General features: G+C 43.7%; 1 protein-coding gene across 1 annotated transcript; it reads left to right on the forward strand.

Moving 5' to 3' along the window:
* The first annotated feature begins 436 nt into the window (after positions 1-436).
* Positions 437-13,793, forward strand: LRIG2 (leucine-rich repeats and immunoglobulin-like domains 2). The gene is made up of 16 exons (XM_010081209.1): positions 437-507; positions 975-1,109; positions 1,634-1,777; positions 1,912-2,055; positions 2,660-2,803; positions 3,057-3,200; positions 5,846-5,926; positions 6,311-6,382; positions 6,518-6,586; positions 7,950-8,113; positions 9,282-9,602; positions 10,093-10,374; positions 11,004-11,453; positions 11,939-12,088; positions 12,658-12,942; positions 13,564-13,793. Exons 1-16 carry the CDS (start codon positions 437-439, stop codon positions 13,791-13,793), a joined length of 2,886 nt encoding a protein of 961 aa, XP_010079511.1.
* Positions 13,794-18,712: the final 4,919 nt, after the last annotated feature.

The following is an 18,712-nucleotide window of genomic DNA, read 5'->3' on the forward strand; positions in this document are numbered from 1 at the left end:
CATTGCATGTCTAGATATCTGGTCTGGATTGTAGAAATATTCAGTGCCAGTTAATTAAAAATGGATGCTCTATCTTGGCAGCACACTTTATGTATGAAACTGATACTTTGTAAGCAGATTTTTTTCATAAAAGATTAGAAGACTGGTATTTTAAAAAATAAATGAGACATGTTTGTTTTGCCTATAGCTGATTCTAAGTTAAACAGAAGCAATAGCATCCATGAAAATGGTAAAAAGTAGCATGCTTCGCTATTAAATTGTTCGAATTATTAGTGTTTAAGCTTTTAGGGAATCTTTTTTGTCAACTACTAAGTATTATTAACATAACATTTTTAAATGCGTTCTGTGATACAATTTATTTCTGCTTTGTACAGAAGGATGTTTCTGTCCTTTGAAGTGCCAGTAATCTTTTTTTTTTTTTTTTTTTTTTAGGAAAATGAATTACAATGAGCTAAGTGAAATTCCATATTTTGGAGAAACGACTTCTAATATAACTCTTCTCTCATTGTAAGTAATAGCTTGTCTGCTGCTTTCTTGTTTAACAAATGGGAGAATTGTGTTAGAGTTCTGCTGTCAAGTTGCAGGAAAACATAGCAGCTTTTGTCTGGAAATACTGCTCATCTAAAGTGCTTCAGGGAATATGTAAGCACTCTTTAAAGAAATACAAATCAGTTAGACAATCAAGTCACCCTAAATTACCAATAAAATGCAGTCAACCAGGGCAGGCAGCTTTGAAGGGGAGGAATGACAGTTCCCACACGGAGCAGCCCAACTACCGGCCCCAGAATTTGAATCTATTTATATGTCAAGGTGGCAGATAGCTCTCAGATTTTCAGCATTGCTTTAGGAATGAACACTGGGAAGTGTGTCCCATTTAAGAGGCTTGCCAGCAGTGCTGCTCCTGTACTGTTTCAGCTGCGTGGCTTGAAGGATGGGATGTTTTGCTAATCACATTTGTTGCTGGTATTTTTCAGGGTGCACAATACCATTCCAGAAATAAATGCAGAGCAACTCCAAGTTTACCTTTCATTGGAAAATCTAGATCTTAGTTCTAATCTTATCTCAGAAATTAAAGCTTCTTCTTTTCCACGGATGCAGCTGAAGTACCTGTAAGTACGAGTGATCTGTTGTGTCTGGGGTTCCTGGCTCCACGACTGTGATGTTGAAGATCTCGTCTACTCTTAAGTTACTGTCTTGCAGTAGGCAGCCTTGTGTGGCTTTGAACTGGTAGCAGCGCTTAACGTAGCTACAGATGTGCTTGAAATAAAATGCTTTCCATACGGTCCATGTTGCATTTTCTTAAATAGAATGGAAAACAATAGCTGCTGTTGTCAAAGGGCGGGTGCTCCAGCCAGCAGGGACATGGAGCGATTTCTGGCCATTTTGAGTGGATCACCCGTGACATTGTCTTAACCATGTCTAACTGAAGCGTGGGCATGCAGTAACAATCAGCTGCTGGCACTGATTCTCTTGGGAAAATAGTTTAGTTTGGTATACCAGAACTCAGATTTGGGATGTGACTTCACAAGGAACTGGAGTTTTCATAACAAGTGGTTGCTTTGAAGTGCTTGTGGAGTTGTGTTCATAAAATTCTCTGTGTTCTGAAAGGCCTCTTTTCCTCTTCCTTTCCTAGGAATCTGAGTAACAACAGGATAACTACTCTAGAAGCAGGCTGTCTTGATAACTTATCTAGCTCACTAATGGTGGTAAAGCTGAACAGAAACAGGATTAGTGTGATTCCACCAAAGATCTTCAAATTGCCTCACGTGCAGTTTCTGTAAGTAGCAGTCTTGAAAGCTTAAAAACGTGGCGTTGACAGCTGTGTTGTTCGTCTCAGCGTGTCTTCTTGACTTTCACAAAGTGGCGCTTATCAAAAGATGTCTTAATACTTGGGTGTCATCTTTATAAAAGGGAACTGAAGAGGAACCGGATTAAAACAGTGGAAAGTCTTACATTCCAAGGACTGGAATCCTTAAAGTCCTTGAAAATGCAGCGCAATGGGATTAGCAGACTAATGGATGGAGCGTTCTTTGGCCTGGGTAATATAGAAGAATTGTGAGTATGCCTGGTCATGGAATTTCTTTTAGGGACTGTAGCTGTGGAGGGTTGTGTCCTGTATGGCTTTCCATACATCAAGGCTGTGCTGGGATATTGGTGAGCATCACAGCAAATGAGCTCACGCATCTGAATTTTGCTATTATTTTGATATCATGTCTGGTTACTTCAGAGTTGGAAAGATACTGGCTCTCTCCCCAACTTTTTCCCGCTTGGTGATCACGAATGCTTTGACTCTGTAGCTTGCTTTTTGCTGGTTTTCATTTGCACTCCCCATAACATGGGATGGTTCTTTGTTGGGTGACTGACTGAGATAGCTCAGGGGTGTGCCATGTAGTGTTAGCAAAAGATTTTTAAAAAATCTTTGAGAACAGAGATTATGGTTTTGCTTCTGCCACTGGATCACTGCAGTCTTGTTGAGTTACTCAGTTCTTCATTTCCATGCGTTAGCTCTTTCGGTTTCAGTGGAATGAATATACTTGTGCATTTCAGGTTGCCTAAGGCTTAATGTTAGTAAATAATTTTGAGATCTGCAAGGTGAAATTTTGTAAATATGTTTCATTGATTATCTATTTGGCAAATATTTTTCCCTCTAATTCCTTAGAGAACTGGAACATAATAACTTAACAGAAGTAAACAAAGGCTGGCTGTATGGTCTGCGGACATTGCAGCAACTCTACGTTAGCCAGAATGCCATTAACAGGATCAGTCCAGATGCATGGGAGTTCTGCCAAAGACTTTCTGAGCTGTAAGTCCTGGGCTCCTTTTCTCTGGGGATTTTGTAGTGTTGCAATAACAGATTGGAGAGCTTGTATGTAGCAAGAACAAATTACCAAAGGAGGTACTCAGTTTCCTTGCTAGGCCCATGGTAATGCTGTGAATTTTACTTAAGTGTTCTGCTAGAGAAATTAATCGAAACTCAATAGTTAATCAAGTTTGACAGTATCTTCGTAATTAATCCCCCTCTACTTGCCTCTAAAGTGCATGTTCAATGTTTCTAGAGACCTGTCGTACAACCAGCTAACTCGCCTCAAGGAGTCTGCCTTTGTGGGACTTGGTTTGTTGGAGAAACTAAACCTGGGTGACAATCGCATTAGTCACATTGCTGATGGTGTGTTTAGAGGGCTGACAAATCTTCAAACCTTGTAAGTACAGAAAACTTGTAGTTAAAATCTCAGTTGAATGCAGTGAAGCTTTTGGAATTAAGGACAAGGCACATTGCAATGTGCAAGCCTGAGATCAGTGCTTTGGCGTTGTGCGCTGTCCTGCCTGCAGGTGTGGCAGGGCTGATATCTTTTGGTCTGCCAAGATAACAGAATTCTGGCCCAGCTAAAACAAACCATCCACTTCATTTTAGTAGTGATAAGAAACTGTGGCTTGGTGACCCTGAGTGCCCAGTGGCATGTGACACCGGTTCTGAGCCGGTGTGGATAGTCAGCTTGCATGAACGCCAGTTGCGGAACGAATGGTCAGCCTGGCCCTCTCTTTATTCCGGAGGGTTTTGTTGGGGTTGGAACCTCAGAAACCAAGCGATGAATCCATTTGGTTGCAGGCGGTACGGTTCAGCCCTCCCTGCTTGTGTGCTGAAGCCACAGGAGGAGCGTAGGATTGCTTCTTGCTGGCAGGAGCACAGCTCTGCACTTGCCAGGACCTTCTGTAGCGGCTGCAGCTGTTTGAGATCCTGGCTCTTCATAAAAAAGTGTGTCCCAAGTAGATCTGAACAGTTGTAATCATCCTGAACAATGGTAGTTGAGAAAGGAGTGAAAGTTTGTAACCCCTCTGTCAGTTCATTGAATAAATGCTTAAATAAGCAAACTCACCAGAGAGATTTATGTAAGCAGTCATATTCTGTTAACCTTAATGCAACCCTTTAATGAAATAATTAAAACTAATTTCTTAGATTTAGAGTAGCATGAAAAAGAACAAGAGGAGATTAATTAGTAGGTTTTCCTGGGCTCCTCGGGGGTGTCAACAGCTGAGCGGCTGGCCATTTGCTTGGGGGTTGGAATGTGCAGGACAGGGCAGTGGTGATTAACAAGGCTCCAAGCATTTGTGCCCAGCCAGGCATGAGGAGCCAGCTCCTCAGCTCACACAATGAGGGGCTTTTCTTTGGGGTTGCTCACTCATTTTGCTAAGTGGTCTGAGTAGTGGAGTGTAAAAATACTTCAAACATCAGGAGATACCGTGTTGGATTAGTTCCATTGTTGCTTGTCTGCTGGTTGGTCCAGCTCCTGCTGCTGTTCTGCAGAGTCGCTCTAGTTCAGGATAATAAACTGTAAAACTGGATGTTAACTACAAGGTATTAAGAGCGAGGTAGGATTAAAGGTGTCTCTAAGAATAGCACTGAAGTTCTGAAGTTTTACATCTTATCGCATTGTTGACTTCATAATACTGTGAGTGGCTTGGCATTGATACCCCCCTGCATTCACAATCCAAATTTCTGAAGCAAATCTGGAGATAACTCTAGAAACAAGTTTCAAATCATAAGAATTAGTGACTTGGAGATAAATTTGGCATGTTATTCATACAGTCATTCTTATTAGATTGCATCCCTTAGCTTGAATAATTTTCAAAGAGGAAAATACTTAAAGTGAGCGAGTATCAAGGCCGTATTTGTTATGACTTTGTGTGATGCATGAATTGTGGAATTCTTTTATTTTTGCCCTAAACTTTAAAATGTATGTATATTAATTGTGGAAATTACTGCTGCACGCTGTTAACAAGAGACTTCCATATTTCAAAGTAACAAAAATAAGAAAATAACGTGTTACTGCTGACAATGCCCTGGAGGCTGATCCAAGTCTCTTCCAGGACAGTATTCTGCGCAATTTACAGCCTCACCCAAGGGAAGGTAGATACTTCATTTTTTCGCCATTAGCCCAAGGAAAGAAGCATTTATATGAGATGATGTATACAATTGGCTGTATACGTAGCTTGCTTTCTGTGTCAGTTGACTTGTTTGGAAGCTCCATCAAGCCGATGCATACAATATCTGATAAAATGCATTTTTCATTACTGTATTTTCCTTTAAACACACTCCTGTCTGCAGGGACTTCTGTGCACAGTGGTATCAAAAGATGAAAACTGTGGCTTTGATGGAAACTGTTGGCTCAGTGTGGGCCCTTCAGACTAAAAATGCAACTGAATTTATTTTGCCTTCTTTCTAAAGTGTTTAATTCTCTCTGAACCACATTGCTGTGTTGCTTTTGCCGTGTGAGGGGCCAAAGTGCTGTGCAGAGGTCAGACAGAAATCCCATTAGCTGCTAACAAGATTTAGGAACAGAATATCAACTTCGTTCTGAAAATCTTCTGCTTCATGGCTGGCAACCTTACACTGTAACCTGTGTGCAATCTCTTAACATGCTAATGCTGCTATAAGCCTGTTGCTCAGGAAGATTAGCGCAGCTACTGTACTGGTTAATTCACTTACATGAGCCAGCTTGCCCCGGGAGCCTCTCCCAGCCCCTGGTAAACAGCCCTTCACATGACAAGCGCTCGCCAGGCTGGGTCTTTCCTTCCATACCACATCAAGAAGTTGTACTAAAGAATTTGTTTGTGGTTCTGTCTGCGGCACTTATCTTGAACAAGTCTCTTTTCCCTTGCATCTCTGGAATGGAATATTCACCCTGTGACAAGTGTAGTTTTATAAAAGGTTTGAGACCTCCCCGGTGATCCTGCCAGAACACCCCAGCAGGCCTGGGCAGCACTCGGGTTCCCTCCCCAGCTCGCCACTAGCAGTGGTCATGGTGATGTTGCAAGGCTGCTTTATAAGAAAGCTCTTCTCCTGCAGGGACTTGCGGAACAATGAGATCTCCTGGGCCATAGAAGATGCAAATGAAGCATTTGTGGGACTCAGCAGGCTGGATAAACTGTATGTATTACCAACCAGTGAAATGACAGTGCTTCCCAGGCACGCAGAGTAGAGGGGGAGTGCAAAATATTAGGTAATTGTGGCAAATTGGTATTAGGAAGTTATTGCTCTGCTCCCAAGTTCTACTTATCACTGCTTCATTCTGATGACTTAAATTATCTTCTGACACATCTCTAACCCAAATCTCTAAGTTAGGAATGGAAAAGAAGCCTTGTTCTTGGGAAAATTATTTGGGCCCTTAAGCTCAAAAAATAGTATTTGATCTTTTAGCTCAGCTAGAATTAGGAAGAAGGTAAACATTGTGGGGAACTTGTTTTGGGTCTTATTTGTGAAATCATATTGACATTCAGACTGGTCTCTGGGTTTGGGGGGTTTGTCTTTCAGAATCTTGCAAGGAAACCAGATTAAGTCAATTACCAAAAAAGCGTTCTCTGGTCTTGAAGGGCTTGAACATCTGTAAGTACTCTGTAGAACGTCTAATTATTTGTCAACTTCAGTCTTGTATTCTCTGTCAAATTTCCAAGAATTGAACTGAAGGTGGCATATGAAATCATACTTAACCTATTATTGTTCTATTTGCTTCACTTGCAGAGATTTAAGCAACAATGCAGTAATGTCCATCCAAGAAAATGCGTTTGCCCAGGCTCATCTGAAGGAGCTGTAAGTTCATGACAATTATTGACAGATCCTTCAGCAATTGTAGGATTGGCTGATGTTGACTGAAGTGTGTCTGCTTTCATCATGAAGTATTTAAAATAATGCTGGTAAATTATCAACTCAGTCTGTAGCAGTGTACTTAGATTTAAGGTGTGATAAAATCTGCACTTCCATTTCCTTAATTGCAATTAGTAGAAAACATTTTTTTCTTGCAGTGCTGGACCATTAAGTTTTTCACATCTTATGATTTTGCAACAAGCTCAGCACATGCTAGCATGTAGAGAGTGAACAGAAAAAATAATTCATCAGGAATCTTTCAGGGAGGTTAGCAAACCCTACATTTTCTCTAGCCCCAAAAATGGGAAGACAAAGCCTTTAAGATTCATAGCTAGACAAGAATTTTTACATGCTCAGCAGATGCTTAAGCTGCTAGAGCCTCTTGTGATTTTCAGACATTTAAAGTATTATGAAATGACCCTCACACCCAAGACTAATCCTACTGTAAGGCAGTCATCTCTATGAGATAGAGTCTCTGAATATCGTGTAATCTGTTTTAAAACTGTTATTCAATTAGTTAATCTTGGCCAGATGGACTTAGCCTGCAAGATCTGCCAGTTTGAGGAGACACATTTTAGGTGCTAAAGACAAGACTTTCATTGCATTCTCCAAAGTATCTTAAAAGTGAACAGTTGTTGGTATGTAGTGGCAAACAGCAGGATGGAATCGCGGCTTGTTTGTGTGCCTCTCCTCTTTTGCTTCTGGATTCATCTAGTGGCAGATCACTTCTTGTTAAAATGCTGGGATTTCTCCAGTCATATGTAATTAGGAAACTTTGAAAGCAGGTGGTGGGGGAAACAGTGACCCATTGTTGTTCCATGTTTGCACTTTTTCTGTGGAGCAGAGAAAACAATCTACAGGAGATACCTGTATGAAACAAATCACTTTCAGCTGGCATGAAAATGATCATGGAGGCTTATACTCATTTCATAATGGCAAGTGTGTTATGTTTGAGACATAGAGCTGCTCTGCAGTGTTATGTTCTTTTTAATTGCTTTAAAAAGGGATGGGATAATTGTAAAGGCAAGCTCAATATTGTTTTTAGAAGTGGAAAATCAAGATTTTTTTCTTCTTCAGAATTAAAAAGAAATATAAAGTTTTAATGCTGACCTAGAGGGAGGGTTTTGCTGGATTTTTCATAGCTTGTATTGCTAACATTTTATAGTAAATACCCATAGGCATGAAAGAGTACTGTAAATCTTGAAATTGCTGAACATATATATTTCAAGTTGGTATGCTGCATGAAATGCTGTAGGAATGCAAAATACGTAAACTTTAATCACGCTTCTGTTTTGCCTTTCTTCTGCAGAATTTTGAACACCAGCAGCTTGCTCTGCGATTGCCAGCTGAAGTGGCTGCCGCAGTGGCTCGCTGACAGCCATTTGCAGCAGGCGGTCAGTGTTAGCTGTGCTCATCCCGAATGGTTGGCAGGACAAAGCCTTCTCAGTGTGGACCCTGATGACTTTGTCTGTGGTTTGTGTTTTTAATGACTTTTGATAAAAAACATGTTAACACCAATCTGAGCAGGTGCCTTTCTGAAAGCAGGCTGTAGCGCTGCTGGAGGTACTTGGTTTTGGCCGTGGGGCACGTGTGGGCCTGTGTACGGTACTGGATCTGCTTTGGAGTTTGGGATTTAGTTCTGTTTCTCTTTGCTCTGCTTTGTTGTATTTGAGCACTGAAGCTAGCCTAAAGGAGTAATTCTGTGAGACTGCATTGTTTTTCGTTTGGGTTACTGTTAAAACCTGATGCTGCTTCCATTCTCCCTGCTGGTGCATGCCTTTAGCCTTGGAAGGGCTGTTTGACACTTCTGTATTGATTCTTGTCTGTACCAGCAGGGCCAGAGTAGTTAGTACTGTGGCACGTTTTCTGATGCTCTGTAATGTTGATCTGGTCTCTGCCACCACAGTTTCAGACATCAGCCTGTTTATTTTTGCAACTGAACTGTGAGATGGAAAACTGAGAGACTCTTTGTCCAGAGTCTGTGGCAGGCCTGGAAATAGTCTGGTGTTCCATTTTCTGCGTGAGCAGTCTGATAAGCGTTACTTGTGTGTACGCAATTCTCTCGTTCTTTTGGAGGTAAAGGCTACAATAACCGTCATGTAGGCGCAAGCACCCACTTCATTCTAATATCGCCACCGTGATACCTGACGCTGAACGCGGTGCGCCTACGAGAATCTTTGCTGAAATAATAGGTATTGAAGTAACTATCGAGTGGGATGAGACAGTGAACTGCCAGCTCACTATGCTTTGTATTTGTAGAACTTAAAGGCTCTTCAAGAAGTTTAAACTGTCTGAAAATACGTCCCAGTCCTTCATAAAATAGCCTGGCTCTTCAGATGAGCACAGCTTTTCTGTGATCTAAGTATAGCAGGTTCCAGACACGTACAAAATGCAGGGCACTGCTCGAGACCAGGCTTCTGCACTGATTGTCCTCAGTGTGTATTCTGTATGCCTACCGGTGCTTCTAATCCTCTTTCACAGCTGGATTTCCAAGTGAAAACGGCTGAATGTGTGCACCACCAGCAGGACGTCTGTTTCCAAAGCTTGCTTTCTGCCTGCATTGTCTTTTGAGTGAGTTTTCTTGCAATATTAATTGCAAGTTGAAGAGGAAAGTAACAAATCTTAGCGCTTTCATTTTCAGATAATTTCCCTAAACCGCAGATAAGAGTGCATCCCGAGACCACGGTTGCTCTGCGAGGCATGAATGTGACCCTGACTTGCACTGCTGTGAGCAGCAGTGATTCACCCATGTCCACGGCCTGGCGTAAAGACAGTGAAGTACTGTATGATGCAGAGGTTGAGAATTTTGCCAGATACCAGCAGCAAAGTGGTGAGGTTGTCGAGTATACCACTGTCCTGCACCTTTTCAATGTGAATTTCACTGATGAAGGGAAGTATCAGTGCATCATCACCAATCACTTTGGCTCCAACTATTCCAACAAAGCCAAGCTGACTGTCAATGGTAAGCAATAATGGAAACAAAGGAGAAATGCTTTTAATCTAAAGCTTTATTTAAATAGCTACAAGGCTATTTTTCACTAGAGCTGGGCCAAAATAGTCCTGTGAGACTGTCTTACTGGTATTTAGAAGCATCAAACATCTTCTATAAAGCAGGAAAGAAGAGATGTTTTTCTTGTGAGTGAGAAGCCTTCTGCTCACTTTTGAAAGGGGCAGATCTCTCCCAGGCTTTCACTGTAACACAATTATTTGTTCATCTAGTTAAATGGAGGTAGAAGTCTCTTAAACTAAAAGCTCCCTCTGCTGTTTCTTCAGAACTAAGCACCTTTCCCATGTGTTTGTGAAGCTGGGGAAGATTCGACTAAAAGTAACTGGTGGGGCTGGAAACAAACTCTGAAAAATCAATTATGAAGTCCTTTGGTTTCAGATATTCTCTGTGCTGTGGAGCTTTTGGTGCTTTTTCCCTTGGACTGAAACTGTCTCCTTTGATCCAGAGCTGCCTTCTTTCCTGAAAACCCCCATGGATCTGACTATCCGCACCGGGGCGATGGCCCGGCTGGAGTGTGCTGCCGAGGGCCACCCTACTCCACAGATCTCCTGGCAGAAGGATGGTGGCACAGACTTCCCTGCTGCAAGAGAGAGGAGGATGCATGTCATGCCCGAGGATGATGTGTTCTTTATTGCAAATGTGAAAATAGAAGACATGGGCATCTACAGCTGTATGGCACAAAACATTGCAGGTGGTTTGTCAGCAAATGCCACGCTGACGGTGTTAGGTAAGCGGTGTGCTAACCTGTGCTTGCATGTGGATCCCTTCACTTCTGCAGTGGTAGTGTAGCTTACCTGTAAGTAGGAAGCTTAAGCCTTAAAGAATGAAGTTAAAATATGAAGAGCAGCACCGGACATTATTTTTGAACAGTGAAGTTCTAGAAGCTAAGCTACAGCGCTAACCAGTGGAGTTAGTGTGATCTTTGCAGGGGGGAACTGAGGGGCATATCTCAATGCAGCAGTGTAGATCAGACAGATGATTTGTGTTGTCTTGGAAAAAATCTAGTCACAGGTAACGTTAACTATGCTGAGTAGTGATGGAAGGACAGTTTCTTCCAGAATGCGGTATATTTTGAAGACACTGACTTTTAACATTATGGTCATATATGAATTTTGAATTGGAATAGGTAAAGCAGACTGTGGCTAGTGTAATTTTGGGGATGTTTGCTGTACCTGCGTTTGCCACAGTGATCCGTAGAAGAGCTGAATTCAGGATTTCCTGAATCCTGTGTTTCATTGCTCAAGCCTAGGTTCAGGTTGTAAGATCAGATTTTAAAATATCATGGAGTACATACTGGTGTTGCACAATGAAGTTATCTTACAATGTGTTGGGGTTTTTTTCCCTCCACTGTCACAGAAACGCCTTCCTTCATCAGGCCCCTGGAAGACAGAACGGTAACCCGCGGTGAAACCGCAGTCTTGCAGTGCATAGCCGGCGGCAGTCCCGCCCCTCGCCTCAACTGGACTAAGGACGATGGCCCTCTGACCGTCACAGAACGGCATTTTTTTGCAGCGGCCAACCAACTCCTCATCATTGTGGATGCTGGGCTAGAGGATGCTGGGAAGTACACGTGCATTATGTCCAACACACTGGGCACTGAGCGTGGCCATATTTACCTGAATGTCCTGGTTTCCCCAAACTGTGATTCCTCCCAGAGCGGCATTGTCCACGAGGAGGATGGCTGGACCACCGTGGGCATTGTGATTATTGTCGTGGTGTGCTGCGTGGTGGGAACTTCCCTGGTGTGGGTTATCGTCATCTACCACATGAGGAGGAGGAGTGAAGATTACAGCATCACTAACACAGGTAAAGTGCAAAAGCAACAGTCTTCAACCCTGGTTTTGATCCAAAACATTTGTTAAGGGTGGTGAAATTTCTGGGTTCGTGACAGGTAAGATTGAAGAACGAAACTTGCCTTCTAGAATCTCCTCAAACTTGCTCAAATCCCTCAGTTTAGAGTTGTTTTAAAGTATCAAAAGTGCGTTAATTTTATTCCTGGTACAGTAGATTTGTTCTATGTTGAGGGAAAACAGTAAATTTTGGAAATAAATATTTGAATAAACTTAGAAATGGTTGCAGAACCTGGAATAATGTGTGTAAATTTCCATTCAGGCCTTGTTAGTTCTGAACTAGCTATATGGATTTTTTAATCACTGAGGTAGAAAAAAGATAACTATATGTGAGTTGAAATTCTGTGTGACATTTTTGCTAATGTGGGTAACAGTGTTGGGACTACCTTGAAATGTTCACACTTAGCTGTTGAAGTCATCAGTGTTAATTCTGCCTTGCAGAGGAGATGAACCTACCTGCAGACATTCCCAGCTACCTGTCCTCCCAAGGAACTCTGTCAGAGCCTCAGGAGGGCTACAGTAACTCAGAGGCAGGAAGCCATCAGCAGCTCATGCCTCCAGCCAGTAGCTACGTGCATAAAGGCACAGATGGTAAGCAAAGCCCTCACGTGTATTCCTCGTGTTCCAGCAGGATGCCAGTGCGCAGTCTAGTCCTCGTAGCTGGCAGCAGTATTGCACAATGCAGCGTAGTACTGCATGTTAACATCAAAGGTGACTTTTCCCAGAGACTAATTCAGGTTGATCCAAAAATTCCCATTTATTGTTCTGCGTTTGAGGCATCTCCTGTTTTTCTTCTAGTGTTTGTTTATATTCTGCTGTCAAGGCTTCTGGCCCAGTGGTTGGACCTGCATTGAACCCTTTTGCCCTTGAAATAGGAGAGCAAACATGCGATCGCTCTGGGTCGTGTCCATGGTTTTCCCCTGGTGAGCCTCAGAAGGGCAGCGCTGTTGAGAATTTGGGTGGTGGGGAACCTAGAGCGTTCCTCATGTGACTCTTTCAGTGAACAGTCAAGCTGAGCGTTCTGTTACCAGGTTAACTGTATAAAGGGTGTTCAAACTGTGCCGCTGTAGTACAGGGTCATGCTAAGACATGAAGATCTCTGGAAATCGAGCATCCTTTTCCTTTTTGAGAGTATTTGGTTTTTCCATCGTGTTTCTCAGGTGGTGGTGCAGCACCATTGGTGATCTGCTCAGACTGTTACGACAATGCGAACATCTACTCCAGGACACGCGAGTACTGCCCCTATGCCTACATCACAGAAGAGGACCCCCTGGATCAAGCTCTCCCTAATCTCATGGTGCAGATGCCTAAGGAAACGTATACCACACGCACCCAGCATGAAACCAGTACTCTTGATAATCTCCTAGTAGACAGAGACATGTCTGTCTTCCTTACCAACCACGACAAAATAAGTGAAAAGAAGATCTCCTCCCAGCAGATTAATGGTGAGTGTCACCTCTTGCCTTTTGTCACTTTGTATTCCCTGATAACTGGCCTTCCATGTGCTGCCCCTCGCCATTGACACACAGCTCGTTCTTCAAGTGACTGCGGTTTGTGGAGTAACTCACCTCTTTATTAACCACCTCTTCTCAGAACTAGCCCTCAGTTTGCATCCGGTACCCAAGAGTTGAAGAGGGTGATGTTAAAAAGATAGTATTTCTTAATCTGCAGTCCATCTCTTAAAGCTTGTGGAATGAGATCCCTTGCCTGTCCTTCAAGGACATTACTAGCCAAGAGCTAAAGCTTCACATAGGAAATTCAAATAGCCCTTCTGTTTGAGCTGGCCTGAGTTTCAAAGAACTCCAAAGGATTTTTTTTTTTTTTGTAAATTGATTGTTTTTATATTGACTTTCTTCCAGGTTGCCTTTTTAAAAATTCACACTGAAACTGTGTGTGTTGTTCTGGTTACTGTAGCAGAATGCTGAAATGGGAGAGCATCCAGTAAAACATGCTCTCAAACCCCAGAAAGACTGTTACTGTTGAGCTGCACAACTCAAATCTGTCTAAAATTTGAGTGTGTTTATCATGAACTCACTCCTGTTCATCTTCTCATTTTTCTTCCTTAGAACCCTTTCAGCTTCCTTTATGGGGAGTGAACAAAGACCTAACACGCTCTCACTCACACTTTCTGCATCAGCCGTCAGCCCGCGAGACCCCACGACCCCTTCGAAGCGAGGGCATCATTGACAGCGACCGGGAACAAGCTGCTTCTCCCAGACCTTGCCACAGGTTACGCGAACACAACTTTGATTTTAACAGGACACGGAACATTCATGACTATAGTGAAACCACGTAAGACACTAAAATGAAGTCTTGACAGCAAATCATCATCAAGAGACTTTTTGTATTTACTACCTCAGGACAAACCCAAGGCCAAAGATGCTTGTGTATGTGTGTCTGCAGTTACGGGCTGACTGACCAGAGCCAGGCTCCCTAGGAGGGGGTGGCACGTGCCCTTTTTCCTTGGATTTCTGTGCATTGGAAAATGGGAATGTGCAACAGAACATGTGGATGATTAGTGATATCCACAAGAATAGAATTAAAACATGGATTTGCTGATGTTGGAGGCAGCCTTTGTGTTGGTGCATGCTTTGAAAACCTCTCAAGAATGCATAGCTATTTCACACTGCATTGTCTGCTTGAAAACAAATGTTCAGGGCCTCCTCATGGAATTCCCCAGTAATTGTAAGCATAAAACTCTTGGCCAGCTTTTTGTTCCTTAGACTGTTAGCAGGCATCTGTTACCAGTCTAACTTTGGGGCTCATTTTCTCCTATGAATAATGGACTCTAGTTGTAAATAAATTTGCATTTATAAATATTTTGTATACACTAAGCATATAAATGTGTTGGCTGTAATGTAAATATATTTTTTATTATGCCAAAGTATGTATCATACTGTTAGTCTTGACAGCTGCATATCAAGCCATATGTTTGGGTTTTTTTTCTGGTGGGACCGAAAGCTTGTTTCTGAGGAGCTAGAGCTGTCTTTGTTTGGGCAGAAGTGAATTTACTATAGGTACGTGGTGAAACTGTGATATTTCATTGTTACGTGCAACTCTGTGTGCGTTAAGGCTGGCTGACCTGACTGCAAGCTGATCCCTTTCATGGCATCAGCAGAGTTCCAAGTTTGACCCGTTTAAGTGTTGCGAGTGTGCTTAAATCTCTGTATCATCACCCATCTTGTCCCGTAGAGCGTAAAGCCCAGCAGACCCTGTGTTAACAAGCGGCGTTAACCTGTGTTCCAGGCTGCGGTATCCAGCTTCCCAGAAGTTCTAGTAAATAGCAAACAAAAAGAGCAGCACACAGAATGTTTCCTTCTGGCCTTCTGGTAAAATAGCTAGAAGAGTTTTGAGTGGTTTGTTTCAGAAGTTTAAGCTTTTATCTTTACAAAAAGCCTTTTTATTGTGTATGTTGCAGCGAGGTCTCCTTGTCGTTTTCCTAGCTGACAGTTAAGTGAACTTTTAAAAATAACGTCATGATGAAAAGCATCGGATAAATTGGGAGAGCATTTGATAAATTCTCAGTGAACTATACTGTGGATTTTGTTTCCTCTGCACAGCCAGGAGGCATATGTAGTTTTCAAAACACTTGTGTCCTTTTCTGTTATAAAATAGCAGACGGAATTATTGCCCTATTGACCTCTGTAATAGTTCCCGAGACCTCAGCATGGCCAAAATGTTTAAATATGTGGGGTGAGAAATTAAACAATATGCGGGGAGCCACTTGATACTGAAAACCCAGTACTCGCTGAGACAGAGGAAGCACAAACTTCATTAGTTACAGTGGAATGTGCCTGACAAAACTGGGAGGAAGAACATCATAAAGACTGCCTGAAGAGTTTGTTCTTCTGCAGAAATGCATGTTGTGTAGCAGGAGTTAGAGCCTCGCCAGTGGTGGGTTTTCAGCAGGTACATTGTGCTCCGCGCTGGAGTGCTTCAACATTGTGCTGTGCACTCACACCTGGAGAGCAGGGGGCTTTCTTCCTAGTCATTGTTGCCTTTTTTTCAAGCTGTAGGATATGTTCTAAAATGAAAACAGCTGCGTGGTATATTTTCATAAGACAGAAAAAGCTTTCTGGACCATCCCCAGAGAGGTTTGTGATTTTCCTGTTGATCCGTTCCTGGATATGAGGGGGTGTGACTTTTGAGACTGTGGCTTATTTGAGCAAATGAGTGAGGAAATGCTGGGAATAACGATTGTTTTCCCACAGCTCTTTGGGCAGGAATAACCGTCAGATCTATGCAAATGAGGAAATATTATCAAGTGCTCTTACCATGCTCTCAAAGTGACTGCGGTTCCTTTGATGGCCAGCAGCTTTAGCAGGAAGAGGATCCAGCTGTCCTTGACCTTTGGCTAAAGCAGAGCGAATCACAGGTGTGTTAAACTCTTTTTGGGCTCTGACATCTGAAATGTTGTAATAACGTACATGCTAAAAGAAGAATCTTAAGTTCATTTCTTTCTGGTTTTATTTCCTCCAGGCTTTTCTTTTCCAGACAGCATTTAAGACTTGGTGCTTATTTTCAATCCAAAGTTATCTCTGTTGCAGGAATCCAGTATTCTCAGTTTAAATCCAGATGAGAATTGTCAGGTTGTGGAATGGCAGCAGCAGCAAAGTCTCGTCCTTTTGGGCTGCTCGCTGCGTTCTCCAGATACTCACAGGGGCTGCTGTGGCAGAGTGCTTCTTGGCGTGTGCAGAGCCACCATTTCCCACTAGCGGGAAAAGAGCACCCCTGCTGCTGCTCTGTCTCTTGTCACCTTTTGGGAAATGCTTGTTGCTTTTTCTTTTATCACTCTCTTTTGTGGAGAAGAGCTAATATGGATCTGTCACAGGACAGCTGTGGGTGTCCAGACCTTGGGTGTGCTTTGGGCACGACTCCCTGGTGTGATGGAATTCCCTTTAGGTAGGTAAGACGTGCTTGGCCAGGACCAAGGCCTTAAAATTAATGCTGTCTGCAACAGAACAAGGCGAAGTGCTAGCTCTTGAAGCCATTTAGGAGCTAAAGCTGCACTGATTTCTGAGAGATATTGGCCTATAAAAGCTGCCATTATGAATTAGGACATTTGCATCCTTCCATGAGCAATGGTATCTCTAAAATCCATAAGCTGGTTGTAAATAGCTGAAGCTTGTAAGTAGGTGAACACCTTGCTGTGCTCAGCGTTGTGGAAAAAATTCCTAGGCAGACTTGCAGAAAAAATCAGGCCCCCCTTTCCCTTTTCCTGCGGGAGGTGCAGGCAGGACAGAGGGGCCGTCCTGTTTCCAGTATGTACACAGTTTCTCCAGTCAATGCCAAAGTACTAGCAGTACAGGAACTGGGGGTTCACATGCAAAGCTGCTCTTGTTCCCTGTTGCTATTTCCTAGTGTCTATTTATATTTTTTTCACATAAGAATGTATATTTTGTATAGCATGTGTAATATATGTTTGTCTATTGTAATATACCTTCATTCAATAAAGCGATATATACATTGAACATCCAGTGTAACTTTGTTAGGTTGCAGATGAAATAATTAATTTTTCTTCTATGATATTTAATTTTCATGGGGAAAAAATACAGGAAACTTGGCTGTCTGGACCTGTTCCTGGGCAGCTGGCTGCAGGAGCCCCTGACAAGCTGATCTCGGCTGTGCCTGGCTGGGCAGGGGCAGCAGAGCCCCGGTTCAGGAGGCTCCTCTTGTAAACTGTGCTGGGGTTCCCCGGGGGACTGGAGCTGGAGCGTTCACAGCATGCCCACAGCACGCCCCAGATCCCAGCTTTCTGTGCGCTCTTATGATTTTCAAGCCACCACAATTGCAGGGGGACAGCTTCAGTGATCTGAGCCTGCGCCCCGAGCCTCGCTTTATCCAGGAGCACGGGTGCTGTGAAACCCTGCCCCATCCTGTGATCATTTCAACAGGATGCTCAGGAAAAACCAGCTATCACCTTCGCTGGTAAGTTCAGCTCTCGCTGGTTCATTATGTACACCTCAGCCCTGGCTCAGTGTCAGAGACCCAGCAGCTATTGGAGATAAGATCATGAATAGTTAATGCTCTCAGTTACCCAAGTATATTTAAAAATTAACACTGCAGCCTGGTGCTGATGAGATTAAAAAAACTGGGTCATCAAAGAGAGGAAAAAAACAGAAAACAATTGCCTCTACCCTTGGGCTTCACTAATGACTGAATTTTCATGGAAATCCTGTCCCTTCCTCTCTTTAATCCATCGGTGGTTTGAAATACTGGATACCTCATTAAACCACCTTTCCTCCCGCCTCCAGGGTCTCCTCTCCTCCTCCCCTCTGCGGGACATTGTGGCCCCTTCAGATGCGTCTCCAGGCTCGGGAGCGATGGCGCTGGTCAGTGCCGTGCGTGTCCCCGTGTGCAGTGCGGGAGCCTGGGCACTGCGGAGCTGATGGCCACGTCGGTGTGACGGCTCCAGTGACCCGCGGGGCTGTGGCTGCCGCGCGGTGACACAGCATGGGCAGAAGAAGGGGTGCGTGTCCCGGGAGGTGGGCGGGGGGCTGTGGTGACGTGCTCCTGCTCCGGAGCGGTCCCGTCCATCCCTGGGTCCTTCCACGCTCCCCCTTGAGAAGGTCGTCTCCTCTCCTCGTGGGCCAACGGGAGACAGATGAGCTGCAGCGCGGCGGCAAAGGGGCAGCCCTGGAGCCTGTCCCCAGCCGAGGCTTCCCTCCCTGCGCCCGGGAGGCAGCCTGGGCCGGGTTCCTGTTTGCAGGGAAATGGAGCGCTGTTAACCGGCTGTTTATCTCGTTTTCTCCCAATGAGATCCGATCGATTTGCTCTGTGGAGGGACGATCGCTGATTGAACCGTGAGTGTTTATTGACGGCCCTGGACGGCTGCGGCGCTTGGCCGCGTGCGGGGGGAAGGGAAGGGTTAAAGCTCCCCCCCGGAGCCCCGGATCATGGCTCGATTCCAGCTCATCTCTCTTGGCAAAGGCAGATTTTCTCTAAATGAGATCCTCTTGCGCATAACTTGTGGGTAGCACAGAGGATAACTGCTCCGCTCGTCACTTTGAAGGTTCAATTTCACATTAGGTTTAATGTCTCTTCTGAAGACTTATATCTGTAATTCACCCAGTGTTTAGAAAAATCTCCCGTGTCCTCGCTCAGATTTATTGTTGATACCCCTCTGCCTGACGCTGGCTGTTGCAGGCGCATCTATCGAGCTGCGGGCTGTGATTTGTGACTTGCCAAAGGGGATTGCAGGATGCAGAAATAAAT

This window comes from Pterocles gutturalis, unplaced genomic scaffold, assembly GCF_000699245.1.
Source record: "Pterocles gutturalis isolate BGI_N339 unplaced genomic scaffold, ASM69924v1 scaffold13229, whole genome shotgun sequence".
NCBI classification, from domain to species: domain Eukaryota; kingdom Metazoa; phylum Chordata; class Aves; order Pterocliformes; family Pteroclidae; genus Pterocles; species Pterocles gutturalis.

What these genes read in the sequence shown, in the direction of transcription:
- LRIG2 (XM_010081209.1), top strand. Translation starts at nt 437, where the DNA reads ATGAATTACAATGAGCTAAGTGAAATTCCATATTTTGGAGAAACGACT. An exon ending in AATATAACTCTTCTCTCATT is followed by an intron (nt 508 to 974) that starts GTAAGTAATAGC and finishes GGTATTTTTCAG; the next exon opens with GGTGCACAATACCATTCCAG. An exon ending in TGCCAAAGACTTTCTGAGCT is followed by an intron (nt 2,804 to 3,056) that starts GTAAGTCCTGGG and finishes CAATGTTTCTAG; the next exon opens with AGACCTGTCGTACAACCAGC.